The 21112-nt window shown below is 38.1% G+C and overlaps 1 protein-coding gene across 5 annotated transcripts in view; it reads right to left on the bottom strand.

Annotated features, from left to right (window-relative positions):
• The window catches only part of Pds5b (PDS5 cohesin associated factor B), a 188690-nt gene that overhangs the window by 62805 nt on the left and 104773 nt on the right, over positions 1–21112 (bottom strand). For all 5 annotated transcript variants that reach the window (XM_045154102.1, XM_045154103.1, XM_045154106.1 and 2 more), the window contains exons 14-17: positions 9629–9710; positions 7073–7121; positions 3977–4116; positions 2239–2354 (exon numbers count right to left, since the gene is read on the bottom strand). In XM_045154102.1, the coding sequence (XP_045010037.1) occupies positions 2239–2354; positions 3977–4116; positions 7073–7121; positions 9629–9710 (387 nt within the window). The remainder of the gene's footprint in view (positions 1–2238; positions 2355–3976; positions 4117–7072; positions 7122–9628; positions 9711–21112) is intronic.

Genomic DNA, 21112 nt, shown 5'->3' with positions numbered 1-21112 from the left:
CTCCTTTTCCTTCCAGTGAGCTTGGTTGATGCTCCCCTTAATGCCGACCACACTTCCTCCCATGTCTGCAAGCACAAAACATTATCCATTCTTCCCTCACAAGAAAAACATTCCTCTTACAGACTGCCTTGTGAGTTCTCTGAATTCTACTTTTATTATCTTACGGAGTAAAATAGAGTCACCGAAGTAAACTCTACTACCAACCAGAAACAAATGTACATCAGAGAAAATGTTTTGCCAACAGTTAACTAGTACTTCTTTGAACTGAGATGGCACTAAGGTTATTTAAATAATGAATGTTGGTTTTTATTCACATTCTACTACTAACTAATGTTCCTTTTTTTTGTTGTTTTATATTCTTAAATCTCAGAACCACCTTTTCAAATAAAACTGACATAAGGGAGCTACAGAATAGCTTAGCAGTTAAGACGCTTGCCTGTGAAGGACCCAGGTTTGATTCCCCAGTACCCATGTGAGCCAGATGCACAAGGTGACATGTGTGTCTACAGTTTTTTACAGTGGCTAGAGGCCTTGGTGTGACCATATTCTCTTTCTCTTCCTCTCTCTCTCTCAATCTCTCTCTTTCCTAAAATAAATAAATAAATATTTTTAGTTTAAAAAAAACTGACATAAGAAGAGCCCAAAGTAACTAAAGATAAGCGCTCTCTGTTTCAACTAATTGAAAAAATTTAGAGAGAATCTTAAAATAAATGAAAATGTTTTCCAGCACTTCACACAAATAAATGCAACCACACAAACAAATAGTTGTCCAAAATGTCACAGTTAGGTGATACCAAAGCTGAAATTTTAAATACAAGATTTTAAAAAAAGGAAGAGGAAGAGGAAGGAGGAAGAAAGAAGAAGAATGGCAGGAGCCAGGGCAGGCCTGCCTTTAGGCCCAACACTAGGGAGGACGAGGTAGGAGGATCACTGTTAGTTGAAGCCAGCCAGGGGCTACAGAGTAAGTTCTAGGTCAGCCTAAGCTAGAGACCCTACTTTGAAAACAACAAACAAGAAGAAAGTATTAACAATAAAAAAGATTTTCAAAAACAATAGTATTTTTAGTTCTCAAAAACCTAGAGAAAAGCCAGGCATGGTGGCACATGTCTTTGATCCCAGCACTCGGGAGGCAGAGGTAGGAGGATCACTATGAGTTCAAGGCCACCTTTAGACTACACAGTGAGTTCTAGGTCAGCCTGGGCTAGAATAAGACCCAACCTAGGAAAAAACAAAACAAAACAAAGAAACAAACAAACAAACAAAAATCCTTACAGAAATGCATCAATTGTTCTCTGTAACAGATTTACCCAGTTTTCTTTTCCTGAGTTCATATAAAATTTATATTATTTCACCTAGGCAAGGTAACAAAAAGAGGAGCTTCTAGTCTATTGATAATGTATCAAAAGCTGGATGTGGACTATCTGAACCAACACAGAAAGTTAAGTAGCCCTCCCTGAGTGTTTACAGGCAGTTAATAGCTGGCTAGTGGGAAGGGGAAGCTCGAGAGTACCCCATCGTCCCTAAGTATCTGTAGGCAGTTAGCAGTCACTAGGGAGGGAAGGACATTCTCTTCAGTGGTATAGCTACTGGTAAGGAGCTCCTGTAAGTGACCCTAAGTAAACTCAGTGGGTCAGTTTAAAAAAAAAAAAAAAAGATCATGGAAAATGCTAATAAAAATTTAAAGAAAAAAAAAAAAGAAGACATAAAAGTAGAAGGGAGTGGGCATAGTGGTGCATGCATTTAATCCCAGCAGAGGTAGGAAGACTGCTATGAGTGTGAGGCTGGTCTGGAACTACAGAGTGAGTCTAGGTCAGCCTAGACTAGAATGAGCCTCCACCTTGAGGGGAAAAAAAAAGCAGAAGGGGGAAGAGAGGAAGGAGGTAAGGTGGTCTAGTTGGGAAGAAAGGGATGAGCAGGAGTGGATGGGGCTCAGAGGAAGGATGCAAAATATGACCCAAATACATTAAACACAGTGTGATGATGTCATACTAAATCTCATTATTACATATAGCTAATATATGCTAACAAAAAGTACAGTAAAATAAAATGTCAGACAAGCTAAACAAAGATGAGCATGTATGTATACACAAATGTACATGTACAAAGATGATCACATATTTAAGCATGCAGCGCTAAACAACTACTATGGTGACTTGCAGGGTCTCACCAGGGCCTCACTTCACTAACAACATGGCTGCGCGAACAGGAGGAAGCATTCGTACGATGAGGCACAAGTACCTGATAGACTCCGTATCTATGTGCACAGGTGCTATCCTCTCCAAGAGAAACTTGATCATTTCCAGGAAGGGGTTGGTAGGCTGCTTAGGGTTTCCCAACTTCTTGGTTATTTCACGCTGTAATGTAAAATTTTTTTAAAAATTACAAAAATATGGTTAGATAAATCATTATATTAAGAGGGTGAAAACCTATAAGAATTAAAACTCTGTACTCTGGAAGCTAGAAAGTACAAATTTACAGGAAGTAAGACAAGTTAAAACACCTAGCTTAAGAAGTGAGTGTCTGGGAGGTAACAAACATTTCAGTAAGAAAGAAGCGCGTCACCCAGCGCAACAATGAAAGAACTGGACAGACATTTGGCACAGAACAATGTTAGGTCTCGAGCTCATGTCACTTATCAGAAACCAAAATGATAAAACCAAGGATGGACAAACTTCAACAGGCAAAACTGTTAAAACTAGATTCCTGGACCTTGCTTTGTAAACATGCTTTTGTTTTTTTAATCTCACTTTGAGGATTCTCATTAGTCAACCTGGGATGGAGCCAAGAATCGTCTTTTCCTGAAAAGCAACTTAGGAGATACACAAGTAGCAGATTAGGAAATGCTAACAAAAATAATTACTTTCATTGACTCACAACAGAATTTCATAACCAAGACACCAAAGGCAAAAATGAAGAGGCATATGGTTAATGCACAGCTAAAGTAAAAGCAAGTGCATGATATATAAAAGACATCCTAAACAAAATCCAAGGGTAAACAGTAGCCAATAGGAAATCATTTGCAACTTAACAATGACATATGACTAACCAATTAGGAAGATACACAAATACTATTCTATAAAAAGAGGAAGGATTGTAAACATACAATTCGCAAACGAAATACAGATGATTAAGAAACCTTGGGGAGGGAGGGAATTACCATGGGATATATTTTATAATCATGGAAAATGTTAATAAAAATTAAAAATAAATAAATAAATAAATAAAAAGAAAAAAAAAAAGAAACCTAAGGAGGAAAGATGGGCACAAACCAAGAAACTAACAAACACAAATCCTACCAAAGTAACAATCTTTTGTCTCATTTTACTCATTTCTAGTGACAATAGCAGCCAATATTATAAATAAGGATAATTTCACTCAAGATAAGCCTAACACTAATTTATTTCTAGAGAGCAATTTATTAATAAATATTAAAGGCTTTAACAAATGGGCCTTTAACCCCAGCAATTATACTTCTAACAATTTATATTAAAGAATAAAGACTAAAATTACTAGTTACGGTATTACACAGTGGAGCTAGAAGCAGTAGGATGTAATTATAAACCCTACTATTCAGAAAACTAAGGCAGGTGTGAGTTCAAAACCACACTAGACAAGAAGATCCTAATCTCAAAAAATTAAACTAAAAATAAAAAATGAAAAGCAGAAAAAAATAGACAAAAATATCTAATGTTTAATAATGGGATGTTCAGTAAATTACAGTGCACATAATGAGTGGTAGGCTGTGTACTATTAAGTACTATTAAAAACCAACAAAAATTAAAATGTGTAAAATTCTACTTAACTTCATTTCATTTAGAAAGGATCATATCGAGGAGTTCTAACTATCTGTGCTGTTATGACTTTTTCTAAATTTCATATGATAAGCATATGTTACTTTAATACAAAGGAGGTAGATTTTAAAAAACTATTTGGAGGTGTTTGTTTTTTTTCTCATTAGCTCTTTTAATTTTCTTACCACACAACCTTCAGCCTGTTTACAGGAACACGTTGGACTAACAAGTACTTCTAGCTGTTTCCTTATTTTCTCATCATCTTCTAAGACTTGTGTGAATTTCTTCATGAAATCCTGAGCCTTACCAGGATCTGGCAAGTTTCCTTAAAGTAAATTAAAATAAAATGTTTTGAATTTTTTAAATGGTAGAGACGAAAACTTTCAGTTATTTATTTTTCTGGGTAACAATCTTCATCTATAAATTGTTTAATAAATTGTGAAGCCCCGCCAGTCAACCTTCACAAACACAAATCTGCTTTCTGGAATAAAAACAAGGATCACTATGAAGAGATATTTTCATGGGAAAGACTATTCTTGGTAACTCCTTCAAGGAAGTGTCAAGTTGAGTGGTGCCAGTATTATTTATTGCTCCTTTGAGTTTGTTGCTTACATTCTCTCTCCATAATTCACAGCTATACATTAATTTGTAAGTTTTACCTTTAAGAAACTTTTCTTGCTAGGTATGGTGACATGTGCCTTTAATCCTAGTACTTGGGAGGCAGAGGCAGAAGGAGGATCACTGTGAGTTTGAGGCTAGCCTGGGACTAAAGAGTAGGTTATGGGTCAGCATGGGCTAGATTGAGAAGCTACCTTGAAAAACAAAAAACAAAAAGAAAAAGGAAAAGCCAGGCATGGTGGCGCATGCCTTTAATCCCAGTAGTCAGGAGGCAGAAGTAGGAGGATCACCATGAGTTCGAAGCCATCCTGAAAGTACATAGTGAATTCCAGGTCAGCCTGAGCTAGAATGAGACCCTACCTCATGAAACCAAACAGGGAGGAGAACAAACAAACAAACTTTTCCTAATTTCCTTACTTAAGTTAAACCAATCCATAGAAAACTCATATTCATATGCATACTATGTAACAATGACATACAGCGAGGAAGCTGCTCCTGCGGGGTCTGTCACTATTGGTAACAAAGGATACCTCTTTGTAGGAAAAAAAAAAAAAAAAAAAAAAAAACATACTAGCTGGACATGGTGGCGCACACCTTTAATCCCAGCATTGGGGCGGCAGAGGTAGGAGGATCACCGTGAGTTCGAGGCCATCCTGAGACTACCTAGTGAATTCCAGATCAGCCTGGGCTAGAGCGAGACCCTAAATCATACTCCTCATGTGTCTGCTACCAGAACTTTTACAAAAGCTAACGTCATGCTCATCTTAGTATTCTTCCCCCTCTGGCTACTTAATTGCTCCTTGAACTAGGCTAGGATAACTCTAACAGAAAGTAACAGAAACTGTAAAATTCAGACTGCCCCAAACTAGAATCCAACTATATCTAAAAATGTAGCTATAATGAATTAAGTCCTCAAATTCGCATGCAACTCTGAAAATCCTTCATAAGTCCTAGCAAGAATTATTTACCATGGAACGTAGTAAGACTATCTTAATCATCAAAATTCATTCTTGTGTATCTAAGAAAAAGACCACTGCCAGAGAACCACACTGTAAGAGACAAACATGATCCCCTACAGAAGGTCAGTATTTACATAAACACTCTAAAGCAGTAAGCTAGCACCTGGGCACTGTGTTCCAAAGATCACTAGCAATTCACTGGAGTCTAATAGTACTGAGGACTTAACAATGTTTTAAAATAATTTTGGAAAATGCCACTTTATAGCCCCTTTATAAGACAGCCATCATATTAAGGCCTACTGTTTAATAAAACAAAGCAAAAGAGGAGAGAGAGAAGGAGGAGAAAAACATATACGTTTGCATTTTATAAATACACCTGGGGCTGGAGAGATGGCTTAGCAGTTAAGGCACTTGTCTGCAAAGCCAAAGGACCTAGATTCGATTCCTCAGGACCCACATTAGCCATATGCACAAGGTGGCACATGTGTCTGAAGCCCTAATGTACCCATTTCTCTCTCTCTCCCTCTCTCTTTCTCTCTCTCCCTCTCTCATAAATGGGTAATTAAATTTAATATATATATATATATATATATATATATATATATATATATATATATATATAAAATACATGACCATGGAAACCTTCATTTTCCTCATAATACTATTAACATCTGCTAAATACTAAGTATTCCTAGAAACAGTATCCAGAAAATAATTGCTAGGAGAAAATATATTGAAAAAAAAAAAGAATGCAGTGGACAATCTCTTCAAGAGACAGAATCCACAAACAAACTACTGAGGACATAATCTTTGAAACGCATTAACATAAAACCACTTGCTTTAGCAAGTTATCAGAAAAAAAAAAACAAAAACTGAATACTGTTTAGCTACCTAAATCAGAAAGATACTTTGATACTTTGGTTCTAAAAGATCTGTCCCTACTCACACTAACAGTCCAGTCACCTGACCTAAAGCCAGTGAATGAGGTGACTGTTCTCTTCAGAGTCTGTGCATCTGCTACACAGGGACGGAAGTGAACACTGAGTAAGGAGTGTGCCACGTGATCCTCTTACACGCACAGTTACATGTAATCAGTAACATTTTATTCAACATCTGATAAAGGAAACGGTATTTTTGCAAAGAAGCCATTATGGGGCTGGAGAGATGGCTTGGTGATTAAGGCACTTGCCAATGAAGCCTAAGGACGAAGGTTTGATTCCCCAGTATCCACAAAAGCCAGATGTACAAGATGGAGCATGCATCTGGAGTTCATTTGCAGTGGCTGGAGGCCCTGGGGTGCCCATTCTCTCTCTCCCTTTCTCTCAAATAAATAAACAAATAAATATTTTTTAAAGTCATTATGTAATTAGGTATTGTCTTTCACTCTAAATTTCAACTCAATACAAAACTAGATTTAAATTTACATTAAAGCAACAACATCAAAATAGTATGCTTGTGTAAGGGTTTAAATTAATTCTCTAAAATAAATTCATATAACAAATCCTTCAGCTCTTGCTCATTTAGGACATGACGAAAATTAAAAATTTTATGTAGTATACAAAGTAAATGAAAATCAGGTAAAGGAAAAACGAGTTGTTTGTTGTGTATCATGCAAAAACACTTTCATCATTTGTACATTAGCTCAGCCTAAAATGAAATTCCATGAAATTTATTATAAAAATGCTTTAATTTGAAGTAACTTACTTGTAATAACCATCACTTTCGAAAATATGGCCTTCACACTGGCATCAGTCTGTAAATCACACACACAAAAGAAAACAAAGTTGAAATTCTCTGATAAGAATCCACATGACAGGGCTGGAGAGATGGCTTAGCGGTTAAGCGCTCGCCTGTGAAGCCTAAGGACCCCGGTTCGAGGCTCGGTTCCCCAGGTCCCACGTTAGCCAGATGCACAAGGGGGCGCACGCGTCTGGAGTTCGTTTGCAGAGGCTGGAAGCCCTGGCGCGCCCATTCTCTCTCTCTCCCTCTATCTGTCTTTCTCTCTGTGTCTGTCACTCTCAAATAAATAAATAAATAAAAATTTAGGGCTGGAGAGATGGCTTAGCGGTTAAGCGCTTGCCTGTGAAGCCTAAGGACCCCGGTTCGAGGCTCGGTTCCCCAGGTCCCACGTTAGCCAGATGCACAGGGGGGTGCACACGTCTGGAGTTCGTTTGCAGTGGCTGGAAGCCCTGGCGCGCCCATTCTCTCTCTCTCCCTCTATCTGTCTTTCTCTCTGTGTCTGTCGCTCTCAAATAAATAAATAAATAAAATATTAAAAAAAAAAAAAAAAAAGAATCCACATGACACCCTTCCGAAAGGTACTCCAGACCTATATCCTCAGCACTGCTGCAACTTTCCTTAGCTATTTTATTTTGAACCTATTTAAACTGGGTGGAGTTACAAGTGCAAATCCATGGGATCCTGCCAAGTTTTTAATCAGCAGACCAGATAAAGAAGCTCCTATCAATTAAACACATGTGGAAGGAACAGCAAGACTCTCAGTACAAACGTTTACAGTCTTCTACATCGTGCTTGACCCACGTGACCTACTGCTGCTTCATACAACCTGACCTTACGCCTTCAGTGATGTCTAGAATCAAGACCACATACGCATACCAGAACATCTCCTATCGGTAAGGATGACTTTTGCATATTACGCTAGAAGAAATGTAAAATTATACAGCTCTGGGTGACTAAGAGAGGCCCCTTTCCTGGAGTGCTGACTGAAGTACGCTGGCTCGCTGCTCTCACACTCACTGGAACCCATGCCTACTCACTGAAATGGAAACCAAGAGAAAGAAAACAGCAAGAAATCACTAAATTACTTTTAAATTCCTTATTGCTGAGGCAAATATATTCCAAAAGGGTCAATATACTCAAAGATCACAGGGACAAAAGGTCAAGTTATATTCAATAAAGCATTAAAAAACGTTACCGTTAGCCTGTAAGATAAAAATACTTTGAAACATAAGCATTAGTTACACACACAAGACGTACAAAATGCCCTGGTTCTTAAAGCCGTCACATCACACAGGTTTAAAAAATTAGCGAGGGCTGGAGAGATGGCTTAGCGGTTAAGCACTTGCCTGTGAAGCCTAAGGACCCCGGTTCAAGGCTCGGTTCCCCAGGTCCCACATTAGCCAGATGCACAAGGGGGCGCACGCGTCTGGAGTTCGTTTGCAGTGCCTGGAAGCCCTGGTGCGCCCATCCTCTCTCTCTCCCTCTATCTGTCTTTCTCCCTATGTCTGTCACTCTCAAATAAATAAATAAATAATGAACAAAAAAAATTTAAAAAATTAGCGAGATGCCATGGAGAGATGGTTTATAGTTAAGGTGCTTGCCTGCAAAGCCTATAGACTTAGGTTTGATTCTCCAGTACCCATGTAAACCAGATGCATGAAGTGGCTCATGTGTCTGAAGCTCATTTACAGTGTGGCTGGAGGCCCTGGTGTACCCATTCTCTATCTGCATATCTATCTCTCTCCCTCTCTCTCTCTCCCTCCCTCTCTCTCTCTCTCTTTCTCTCTCTCATAAATAAATTGGTAAGAGGTACACTATAAATCACTAAAACACCTGCAGTTAACTACTGGATCTTTAAGGCAACTGGCCATTTCAAGCCTAGAAAAATAGGAAAATATATCTCTTTGGATAAAACAACGCTGTTGTAATGACCATGTCCTATAAACTCAAGATCTATGCAACAAAAGGAAACAGGGAGATGGAGGTGAAGGGGTAACTTTAGACTAGTAATAACATAAAGACAAGCCTGCATTATTTCCTGAGTGCACTTTAAAGTGACCAGGTGCACTGCTTTTTGATGCCAGCCAGCCAAGCAGTATTCTCAAAGTGGAGAAAGGGTGCTTCCTCCATGCAAACAGTGAACTTATATTTACTGAAAGAATACCACTATTCAATGAATTACAACCAGATGTTTTCAAATAACCATAATGTTAAAATCATATCTAAATTATGCAAAGTATGATTTATATAATTATACAAGTGTTCTAAAGCCATAAGATTGTATAAAAAATATTGGAACAGCATAGCAAAATAAAGTTTAACTTTATTGTATTTTCAAGCTTTCAATAATGCTATTATTTTGTTGTTGCACTCCCCTTAACCCTGTGCCAAAAAAGTAACAAGTTTCTTAGCAATTAGTTATGTGATAGCAGCAGCCGCAATGGTAAAGAGCATCTAAAATACATGTGTTTTAGAAAACTTAACACCAAAAGTAATTTTTTTCTTTAAATGTTAACTTACTTTTGGTTGCTTAATTAAGTCAAGCAAATCCTTTACTTGATGTCGGAGGAGATTTTGGCATTTCCACATTTCATTCAGTGCTCTGAAAAACAACATAAAAAACAGGCTAAAACTCCTTCCTGAATATTCCAACTAAAAAGGTTTAAAGCAAAAGATGAGAGAGATGAGGTAAAATTCACAAGAACAAACAGCCAGTGATGTATAGGGGGAAAGAATAACCAAGCATAAAAAATAATAACAAACATTAAAATCATGAGGTAGGAATTTGTGGTGGCCGCTTTTTACTTTGTATAAAAACAGATTGACTGGAGTATATTTGTAAGGTAAGGGGTAGGAATTAACAATATAAACTACGAACTTGAGAAATAAAGGAAGAAATGACTAAGCAAGATCTCATAGTAGACAGAATAAAATGAAATCTAAGACATAAAAAGAGATAGCCATGAGAGAAAGACTGTGTATACTTTTCCTAAAACACATATCATGGTACATATAAACATTAAACTGAAATTATTTATGCTCTGAGTAAATTAAGTCTTCCTAGTAAGCGCTCTGTTCTCAGGCAGAAATTTGAATCTAAAAAGGCAAATAGGTATATAAGAAAAGACATAAACCAGAAATTAATGCTAATGATATATAACGTCATAGAACAATAGAATAATACATTTTAAAGTTAATTTTCTTACAGAATTTTTTATCAGTGTACTTTCAATCAATATCATTAACCTCATATATACACACACTCACACATAGATTTATACACACTGTCACACTGATAGATCATTGATAGGTAACAGTAATATATAAACATAAAATCTTTTTCCTTTGTCAGAAAAGTGTTTACAATTCCCATTCCCCTATTTAATATTTGTAAAATGCCTCTGGATGTGGTTTGTTTGTTTGTTTTCGAGTCAGAGTTTCACTCTCGCCCAGACTGACATGTAACTCACTCCATAGTCTCAGGCTGGCCTCTAACTCATGGCAATCCTACTACCTCAGCCTCCTGAGTACTGGGACTAAATGGGTATACCACCATGTGTGGCTGCCTTTGGATCTTTTTTCTTAAAGGATATAATTTACTTTAACTTGGAAACTCAAATACTTTTAGAGCAGTCATTCACACATGGTACCAGAAAGGCAATATTAGGGAATTTTCAACTCACAACTTGAATTTTATGTAGTCACACATGATTACTATCAAGTTGAGCTTAAGTTCTAGCTTTTTTAAAAAAAAAATTATTTAATTTTTTTAATATTTTATTTATTTGAGGGAGAGAGGAAGAGGAAGAGGCAGAGAGAGAGAATGAGCACACCAGGGTCTCCAGCCACTGCAAATGAACTTCCAGAAGCATGCTCCCCCTTGTGCATCTGGCTTATGCGGGTCCTAGGGAATCGAACCGAGGTCCTTAGGCTTTGCAGGCAAATGCCTTAACTGCTAAGCCATTTCTCCAGCCCTAGTTTTTATTTTTTATTGACAATTTCTATACTTACAGACAATAAACCATGATTATTTCCCTCCCCCACGTCCCCTTCACAATTCTGCTCTTTATCATATTCCCTAAGTTCTAGCTTTATTCATGTAACTACTGTTAACACCGAAGTAACTATTTTGCAGAAGGATAAAAACCTAAACACCAACAATTACATGAATAAAATTGGAATTTCAAGGAAACAGTATTTGTGAAATTACTGCTGAACTCTGAAGTCAGTGCATTGTCCTGTCTACTATATAATCATTACTTATAACTGAAAAATCTGAATTTTGAAACTTGCCTTAGGTAAAACAAAAAAACTTGTCATCTATTCAAGTTATTATTAATTACATTCCTTGTTAAAAGTGATCCTTTTAGCTGGGCGTGGTGGCGCACGCCTTTAATCCCAGCACTCGGGAGGCAGAGGTAGGAGGATTGCCATGAGTTCAAGGCCACCCTGAGACTACAGAGTTAATTCCAGGTCAGCCTGGACCAGAGTGAGACCCTACCTCGAAAAACCAAAAAAAAAAAAAAAAAAAAGTGATCCTTTTAAAAAAATGAACTCCAGACACATGCGCCACCTTGTATATATGGCTTATGTGGGTCCCGGGGAATCAAGCCTGGGTCATTAAGTTTCGCAGATAAGCACCTTAACCACTAAGTTATAACTCTAGCCCAAAGGTGATCAGTTTTTGATGTTGGCTATAGCCATAATTTATAATAATTGTTTAGTTATAAAGATGTCCAGGCCACAACAGATTCACTGGTGAATTTTACCAGAGCTTCACAAAAGAATTAATATCAGAGCTTCTCAAACTTTTCCATAAAATAGGAAAGGAAGGAAGAATTTCTACCAAACTCCTTCTATGAAGTCTGTATCATGCTGACACCAAAATCGGACAAAGACAAAACCAAAAAAAAAAAAAAATTACAGACCAACCTACCTCATGAACATAGATACAAGAATACTGGCAAACAGAATACAAAAATATATCAAAAGGAACATTCAGCCCAACCAAGTAGGCTTTATCCCTCAACATATACAAATCGATAAATGTAATATATAAATGGACTGAGGAACAAAAACCACATGTTCTTTTCAATAGATACCAAAAAAAAAGACATTTGATAAAATCCAACATCCCTTTCATAAAAGTCCTACAAGAACTTGGACTAGAAGAAACATATCTCAACATAACAAAGGCTACTATGACAAACCTGCAGCCAACATAATACTAAACGGGGAAAAACTTGAAGCTTTTCCACTAAAATCAGAAACAAGACAAGGCTGTCCACTGTCCCCACTTTTATTTAATGTAGTACTGGACATCTTAGCTATAGCAATTAGGCAAGAGACACACACAAAAGGGACATAAATTGGAAAGGAAGAGATCAAATTACCATTATTTGTAAAAGATACAATTCTATACAAAAAGGAACCTAAAGACTCTACCAGCAAACTGTTAGAGCTGATAAACAACTTCAGCAACAGATCAGGATGCAAAATAAACACACAGAAATCAGTAGCACAAGATGAAATCAGGGATTCATTCCCTTTCACAATTGCCTCCCCCAAAAAAATTAAATAAATAAAGTGCCTCAGCCATTGCTGAAGCCCTTGGTTTCCCACGAGGAATAGATGGTTAAGACCCTATTGCTGAAGACTCCACATACTTGGGCTGCAAGGCCACTGAGAAATCCTGCTGGAACTGAGCTGATAATCTCCTCCATGTGGACCAGCTGACAGAAAGCTGGAAGAAGCCATTCTGCATGTAGTTCAATGGGAGAGAGAGAAATCACCAGTGAAGATACACAACAGTGGACACTGCAAGCCTTATATTTGGGCAGCCAAGCCAAAGGAGCCAATGGGTGCAACAGTAGCATGTCTGTCATGGTGGAAACCAACTGCCCTCTAATTGACTAAAGGCCCACTCCATGGGAGGGAATAAATCCCTGATACTGAAAACCTTCAACAGGGGTAGTCATGAGTCCTAGGGTGTAACGTCTGCTGCTGTCTGGCTAAACATATATACTATGCTCACCAAACTTCCCAATAAGCACTTCTCTTAGTGTTCATAACCACATATTAATGCTACTCTCACTTTTGGTTAGAGAAGCTTCTCTTTTCATATGGCAGTGACCTTGAGATGACTCAGAAGGCACCTTGGTGCTGAGAAGTGATGAGGAGTAATCAGCACTGCAATATCTCTATCACACCTTCCAAGCTCAGGGTCCATTGCAGAACAGGTAGCAGAAACAATGTAAGAGCCAAAGGAAGGGTAGGACTTCTTACAACGTGCTCCTCCAGACACAAAATGGCCTGGATATCCATGACTTCACAGTGCCTGGCACTACCTAAAGAAGACCATCATAAGAGGAAGAAAAGATCATGACATCAAAATAAAAACAGACTGATTGAGAGAAGGGGGGGGGGATATGATGTAGAATGGAGTTTCAAAGGGGAAAGTGGGGGAAGGGAGGGTATTTCCATGGGATATTGTTTATAATCATGGATGTTGTTAATAAAAAGTAAATAAAGTGTCTTGGAATAAACCTAACCAAGGAAGTGAAGGATCTCTACACTGAAAACTTTAAAACACTTAAGACAGGCATGGTGGAACACACCTTTAATCCCAGCATGCAAGAGGCAAAGGTGGGATGATCATCATGAGTTCGAGGCCAACCTGAGACTACATAGTGAATTCCAGGTCAGCCTGAGCTAGAGTGAGACCCTACCTAGAAAAACAAAAACAAAAAAAAGGAAATAAAGAAATTAATTAATTGCAGAAGACACTAGGAAATGGAAAGACATTCCATGTTCCGGGTTTGGAAGAATTAATATTGTGAAAATGTCTAGCTGGGCATGGTGGGGCACGCCTTTAATCCCAGCACTCGGGAGGCAGGAGGAGGATTGCTGTGAGTTTGAGGCCACCCTGAGACTCCACAGTGAATTCCAGGTCAGCCTGGGCTAGAGTGAGACCCTACCTCGAAAAAACCAAAAAAAAAAAAAAAAGTCCAATCTTACCAAAAACAATCTATACATTTAATGCAATCCTCATCAAAATTCCAATTGCATTCTTTATAGAAACAGAAAAAAAAAATCCTAAAATTCATTTGGACTACAAAAAACCCTCAAATATCCAAAACAATTTTTAGCAACAAAAATGAGGTTAGGGCTGGAGAGATGGCTTAGCGGTTAAGCGCTTGCCTGTGAAGCCTAAGGACCCCAGTTCGAGGCTCGGTTCCCCAGGTCCCACGTTAGCCAGATGCACAAGGGGGCGCACGCGTCTGGAGTTCGTTTGTAGAGGCTGGAAGCCCTGGTGCGCCCATTCTCTCTCTCCCTCTATCTGTCTTTCTCTCTGTGTCTGTCGCTCTCAAATAAATAAATAAATAAATTTTTTTTTAAAAAAAAATGAGGTTAGTGGTATCACATTACCTGATTATTTTTGTTGTTGCTAGTTTTTTTTCGAGGTAGGGTTTCACTCTAGCCCAGGCTGACCTGGAATTCAGTATGTACTCTCAGGAGTACCAAGTGCTGGGATTAAAGGTGCACACCACCACGCCCAACTAACCTGATTTTAAGCTATACTGTAGAGCAAAAAACAAAAAACAAAAACAGCATGGTATTGGCACAAAAACAGACATGTATGTAGATCAATGTAACAGAATAGGAGACCCAGATAAACGTCCAGGCAGCTACAGCCACCTGATCTTCGACAAAAATGCCAAAAATATTCATTGCAGAAAAGACAGCCTCTAGCCGGGCGTGGTGGCGCACGCCTTTAATCCCAGCACTCGGGAGGCAGAGGTAGGAGGATCGCCGTGAGTTCAAGGCCACCCTGAGACTACAGAGTTAATTCCAGGTCAGCCTGGACCAGAGAGAGACCCTACCTTGAAAAACCAAAAAAAAAAAAAAAAAAAAAAAGAAAAGAAAAGACAGCCTCTTCAATAAATGGTGCTGGAAAACTGGATATCGATATGTAGAAGGATGAAAATAGATCCTTATATTTCTCCATGCACAAGAATTAAGTACAAATGGATCAAAGACCTGATATCATACCTGAAACTCTGAAAGTGCTAGAGGAAAATGTAAGGGAAACCCTTCAGCATAATGACATAGACAACAACTTTCAGAATATAACCCCAGTTGCTAAGGAAATAAAACTATTAGTCAACCACCGAGACCTCATGAAGTTACAAAGCTTCTGTATGGCAAAGGACACTGTGAATAGAGCAAAGAGGCAACCTACAGAATGGGCAAAAATCTTTGCCAGCTATACATCTGACAGGGCATTCATATGCAGGATATACAAAGAACTAAAAAAAAAAAAGTCAATCCAATTAAAAAATGGGCTACAGAAAATAAAATATTTAAAACATGGACTATGGAATTAGAGAGTTCTCAAAAGAAGAAAGATAGATGGCCTATAAACATCTAAAAGATGTTCTATATCCTTAGCCTCAGGGAAATGCAACTTAAAACTACTTTGAGATTCCATCTCACTCACTCCCCTCAGAATGGCCACCATCAAGAGAACAAATGATAATAAATTCTGGTGAAAATAAAATCTGGTGGAATATAAAAGGAACTCTTTGATACCTTTGGTGGAAATGTGAGCTAGTACAGCCATTGTGGAAATCAGTGTAGAGGTTCCTCAGACAGCTAAAAAAAGACTTACGATTATGACCCAGCTATATCACTCCTAAGGACTCATTACACTACCTTGGAGATGCTTGCATATCTGTGTTTACTGCCTCTCTAGTCACAAATAGCTGAGAACCAGAAACAGCCTAGATGTCCCTCAACTGATGAGTGAATAATGAAGATGTGGTACACTTACACAACGGAGTTCTATTCAGTAGTAAAGAAAAATGAAATATGCAGGGAAACAGATAGACCTGGAAAGGATTATAGTTAGTGAAGTAACTCAGACCCAGAAAGCCAAGCACCACATGTTCTCTCATAAGTGAATCCTAGCTACAAATGTTTGCACTTGTATATGAGTTGCAATAACAATCAGTAGCAGAGGCCTGTAAGCTAAAAAGGGGCTATAAGGGAGGGAGGAGGTGGGAGGCCTTAAGGTGATGGCAATGTACATATGGGGGTGGAAAGGCCTAAGTGGAGTCAGGGAAAGAGATTGACGAAAGGAAGGGTGGGGGAGGGTTAACCAAAAAAATCTAAGAGGGAATGAATAAGCCGTATGGAAACCTACGTTTTTAGATGCACCGAGAAACCACAGACTGTTACTAGAAAAAAATCAGTGCCAGGGATGGGATACCTTCCAGTGAGTTGTTGGCCAAAGAGGTTCCTAATGCCCCCAACACATTACAGGCAATGGCAGGGCACTTGGTATCCCAACAGGAATAGATGGTAAGACCCTACTGCTGAAGACTCCACATGCTTAGGCTGCAAAGTCGCTGAGAAATTTTGGTGGAGCTGAGCTGAAAACCTCCTCTATATAGACCAGCTGACAGAAAGCTGGGGAAAAACTATGATGCATGCAGCCCAATGAGTCTACAGGTACAATAGTGGCATGTCTGTTATGGGGAAAAACCAACTGCTCACTAATTGGACTGGAAGGCCTGCTCCATGGAAGGGAATACATCTCTGATACTGAAAATCTGTGATGGGTGTAATGTCTGCTGTTGTCTGGCTAAATGTATATACTATGCTCATCAAACTGCCCAGTAAGCACTTCTCTTAATGTTCATACCCATATATTAATGCTACTCTCACTTGTGGTTAAAGAACCTTCTCTTTTCAGATGGAAGTGACCTTGGGATGACTCAGAAGGCACCAATGGTGCTGAGAAGAAGTGACAGAGGAGTGCTCAGCACTGAAATATCTCTGTCACACCTTCCAAGGCTCAGGATCCATTGAGGAAGAGGTGGCAGAAAAAATGTAAGAGCCAAATGAAAGGTAAGTCTCCTCACCCAGACACAAAAAGGCCTGGATATCCATGACCTCACAGTGTCTGGCACTACCTTCACAGGACCCTCATAATAAGAGGAAAAGAAGATGACATCAAAATAAAAGAGAGACTAATTGAGAGGGGAAAGGGTATGATAGAGAGTAGAGGTACAAAGAGGAAAGTGGGGGAGGGAATTATTATGGTTTATTGTCTATAATTATGGAAGTTGTCAATAAAAAATTAAAAAATAGTAAAATAGCTGATAATATACAGGAAGATATAGAAAATCATAAACCACTAAGTATAAACTGGCATAATTACATTGGGAAAAGATTCAAAACTAGTTTATAATGATGAAGACATGCACATTGAACAAATCTAGCAACTACTATAATGATTGCAAACCCTGGTACCATCAGAATCTTATGAAGTGCTTTTGCAAAACTCCCCCAAAATGGATTGCATTATAGACAAATTGAATCTCTTAAAGAGATTTATGTTCAAGTCTTGTTTAACACTCTCAAGGTGGTTCTTAACATCATTTGTAACCACATTTTAGAGAAACCCTTGGATATATTTTTAAGTATTTACAGTAGCACTATTTAAAATGGTAAAAACTAAGATAAAAATAGAAATAACACAAATGCCTATGCTATCCATTGATGCACATTACCAACACCAAAATAAGAGAATAAAACTGCCGTTACGTGGATTCTATCTGATATTATGAATGAATCTTAGAAATAGGAGTAAAAAATACCACATAAGACTAAATATTAAAAGACTAAAGTTCAAAAATATATTAAAGGAATACATATGCATATACACATACATAGGTCAAAGCTTTTTTTGTTTGTTTGTTGAGGTAGGGTCTCACTCTAGCCCAGACTGACCTGAAATCCACTTTGTAGTCTCAGGGTGGCCTTGAACTCATGGCAATCCTCCTACCTCTGCCTCCTGAGTGCGGGGATTAAATGTGTGCGCCACCACACCCAGCAAAAGCTATTTTTAATAGATGAGGAAAGCAGCCTAGAGCCTACCTCTAGGATAAAGACAGAAGGATAAAAGGGCAGGGTTCGCAAGATGGATGGCACACTCATTAATTTTCTTAATATGTTTTATCCCTTAACACATTCATGGTTTACTACATAGTAACACAGACACACATCTATCAAGTACATATTCTTAGGGTGGCTGACAAAGATGGCACAGCTGAAGTCAGGGCACATGCCTACAAAGCCTAATGACCTGGGTTCTATCCCCCAGTCCCCAAGTAAAGTCAGAGACACACAGTTGTGGATGTATCTGGAGCTCATTTGCAGTGGCAAGAGGCCCTAGTGCACCAATTTTCTCTCATAAATAAATAAATAAATAAAAATTTTAGAAATATATGTAAGGCTTTGAGGGAAAATATATATATAAAGTAAGTTCAAAATTTTTAGGTAATATAATCAATTAACTGTACTTTATGTTTAAAAAATTATTTATTTGAGAGAGACAGAATATGGGTGTGCCAGGGCCTCTAGGCGCTGCAAACGAGCACCAGCCACATGTGCCACCTTGTGCATCTGGCTTGTCTGGATCCTTTGGCTTTGCAGGTAAGCTCTTTAACTGCTAAACCATCTCTCCAAGCCCAACGAATTGTATTTTAAAAAATAAATACACATCTTCTCATTCTGTAGTCCCAAACTGGCTTCAAACTCACAGCAATCCTCTTACTTCTGTTACCCAAGTGTTGAGACTAAAGTCGTGTACCCCACACCAGAACTAAAAAAAAAAAAAAAAAAAGCCTTCTTTCTTTATTTATTCTATTTATTTTATTATTGTTGTTGTTGTTGGTTTTTTGGGGGGTAGAGTCTCACTCTAGCTCAGGCTGACCTGAAATTCACTCTGTAGTCTCAGGGTGGCCTTGAACTCATGGCAATCCTCCTACCTCTGCCTCCCAAGTGTTGGGATTAAAGATGTGTGCCACTGTGCCCAAGCAAAGCCTTTAAAAGCAAAAATATGTTTATTTATGAGAGGGATAGATAAAAAGGCAGATAGAGAAAGAGAAAATGGGCATGCCATGCCTCCAGCTGCTGCAAACAAACTCCAGACACATGGGTCACCTTGTTCATCTGGCTTACATGGGTCCTGGGGAATCAAACCTGGTTCCTTATACTGCACAGGCAAGCACCTGCTAAGCCATCTCTCCAGCCCAAATAAAGCCGCTTTGAACTGCTCCAAATAGGAGTTTACTTTCAACTTTTTCATGGCATCTGTTGTGAGTGCTTTACTAATTCAATAAATAAGACTTATGATTTAGATGTAAAGTAGTATCTGTGAAGTGTTATAGCCACAATTTATAACTCATCTTTCTACTTACAACTATTTTTCTTATTTGCATTTGTTTCTGGTATTAAACATTCCATTTCTTTCCATTGCATGGACTTAGAGGCTCCACAGTCAAACTCTATCCTTACAGGGATGACTTAAATTTTTACATGCACACTTGATATATGGGCTAGTCAATTTTTCTTCCCAACCAGGTATATGATAAAAGAACATCAGAACACTTTAATGTGTGTTTTCTTACATAGTCTCTTAAATTATATCTGAGAGTATTCAAACTTTGTCGCAAGGGCGTGGCACTAAGAGTGGAGGACAGGTCCTGGAGCCCTTGCTGCTGTTTCCACCAAGGGAGAGTGCTATGGAAGACAGAGTTCCAGGGACACTTGCAAGAGCTCACAGACAGCGTGGCAGAATGCTGGTTAAGAATCAGCCCATTTGCTTCCTACTTTTAAATCCACACTGCTCCATCCTTGGCAAAGAAAACTTTATTGCTGTTTATATAATCTCTGGTTGGTCATACTTGCAGAAACATTTCAAATATTTGTTGTTTCTTGCATGCCACTCCTTCCTTCTACATTTACCTTCTCATTAAATATATATATATATGGGCCATTGAGCTTCTAACAATGCTCCAACTATGGGTCATTTTTATTCTCAATTGTGCTTTACTCCCTTAATAAAATATCTGTTTCCACCACTTAAAGAAAAATCCTTAGTAATTTCTTTCACAAAAGATCTGAATACTACTTTTCAAGTTAATTCTTAAATGGTATTTGAGTCATGACCACATTTATTATGCTTTGCAATTAATGTGTTTGAAACTGGACATAAATATCATATATTGTCAATTTAAGAGGATATCAACTGCACTAATGAGGAAAAGAGAAACCAATTCCGAGACAAACCAACATTCTAATTGCAGAGAAAAAATAAATAAATATAATAGCAATATGTTTGATTGCATGTAATGGGGGGGGGGGGTTCCTAACCAATTAGAACTGACTTCAAATCCTAGCTCTCTTACTACTGCGAAACTATGCAAGGTCTTTAATCTCTGTATGATACAGTTCATTTTGGTTGAATACAAAAAAAATCACTTAATTTGGCAGGGTTTTTTTTTTCCTGTAATAGGTCAGACAAGAAATATTTTAAGATAGGTGGGCCATATGGTCTCTTTTGCATCTGTAGTATAAAAATTTATTCACAGATAATACATATTCCAGTGCTTGAAACAAGGAAGAACAATCTGTATAAAATATCAATAGCTCACAGCATTATTTCCATGGAGGAGATGAAGCCAGAAGCTCATTAAAAAGTTCAAATGAAAACTAAGTATATAGCTTTTTAGACTTCCAGTTTCTAAGCATTTAATCCTCAAAAGTTCTAAGCGATGTCTACAGGATTATTATTAGTCTCCATTTCCCACGCCTACAGGAAATCCCTAGGCCCCAGTTTCCTAACTCACAATATGATTCATGTATGTTAGCAGTGCATCAGTGTCTTCATCATATCTAAATTGTCATTTCCCTGCCCAAATATCCAAAGGTACTTTTTGAATAAAACTTAGTAACAAAAATGTATTGGTGATTTGACCTAATGCTAAACTACAACACTGTATTGAGACTGTGCAGCACAAAAATTTATACTCAACTGTTCTACACCATCATCTAAATCAGAACAATGATACAGTAGAAACGTTATATTTTCCGAATATGAAATGTGAAATATAAAAATTTCATAATTTTCCCAACAACTTGAGGGAGCAGGGA

This window comes from Jaculus jaculus, chromosome 7 (genome assembly GCF_020740685.1).
Source record: "Jaculus jaculus isolate mJacJac1 chromosome 7, mJacJac1.mat.Y.cur, whole genome shotgun sequence".
In the NCBI taxonomy this organism is placed as follows: Eukaryota; Metazoa; Chordata; class Mammalia; order Rodentia; family Dipodidae; genus Jaculus; species Jaculus jaculus.
Note: the sequence above shows the minus strand (reverse complement) of the source record. Positions and strands in the feature narration are given on the sequence as shown.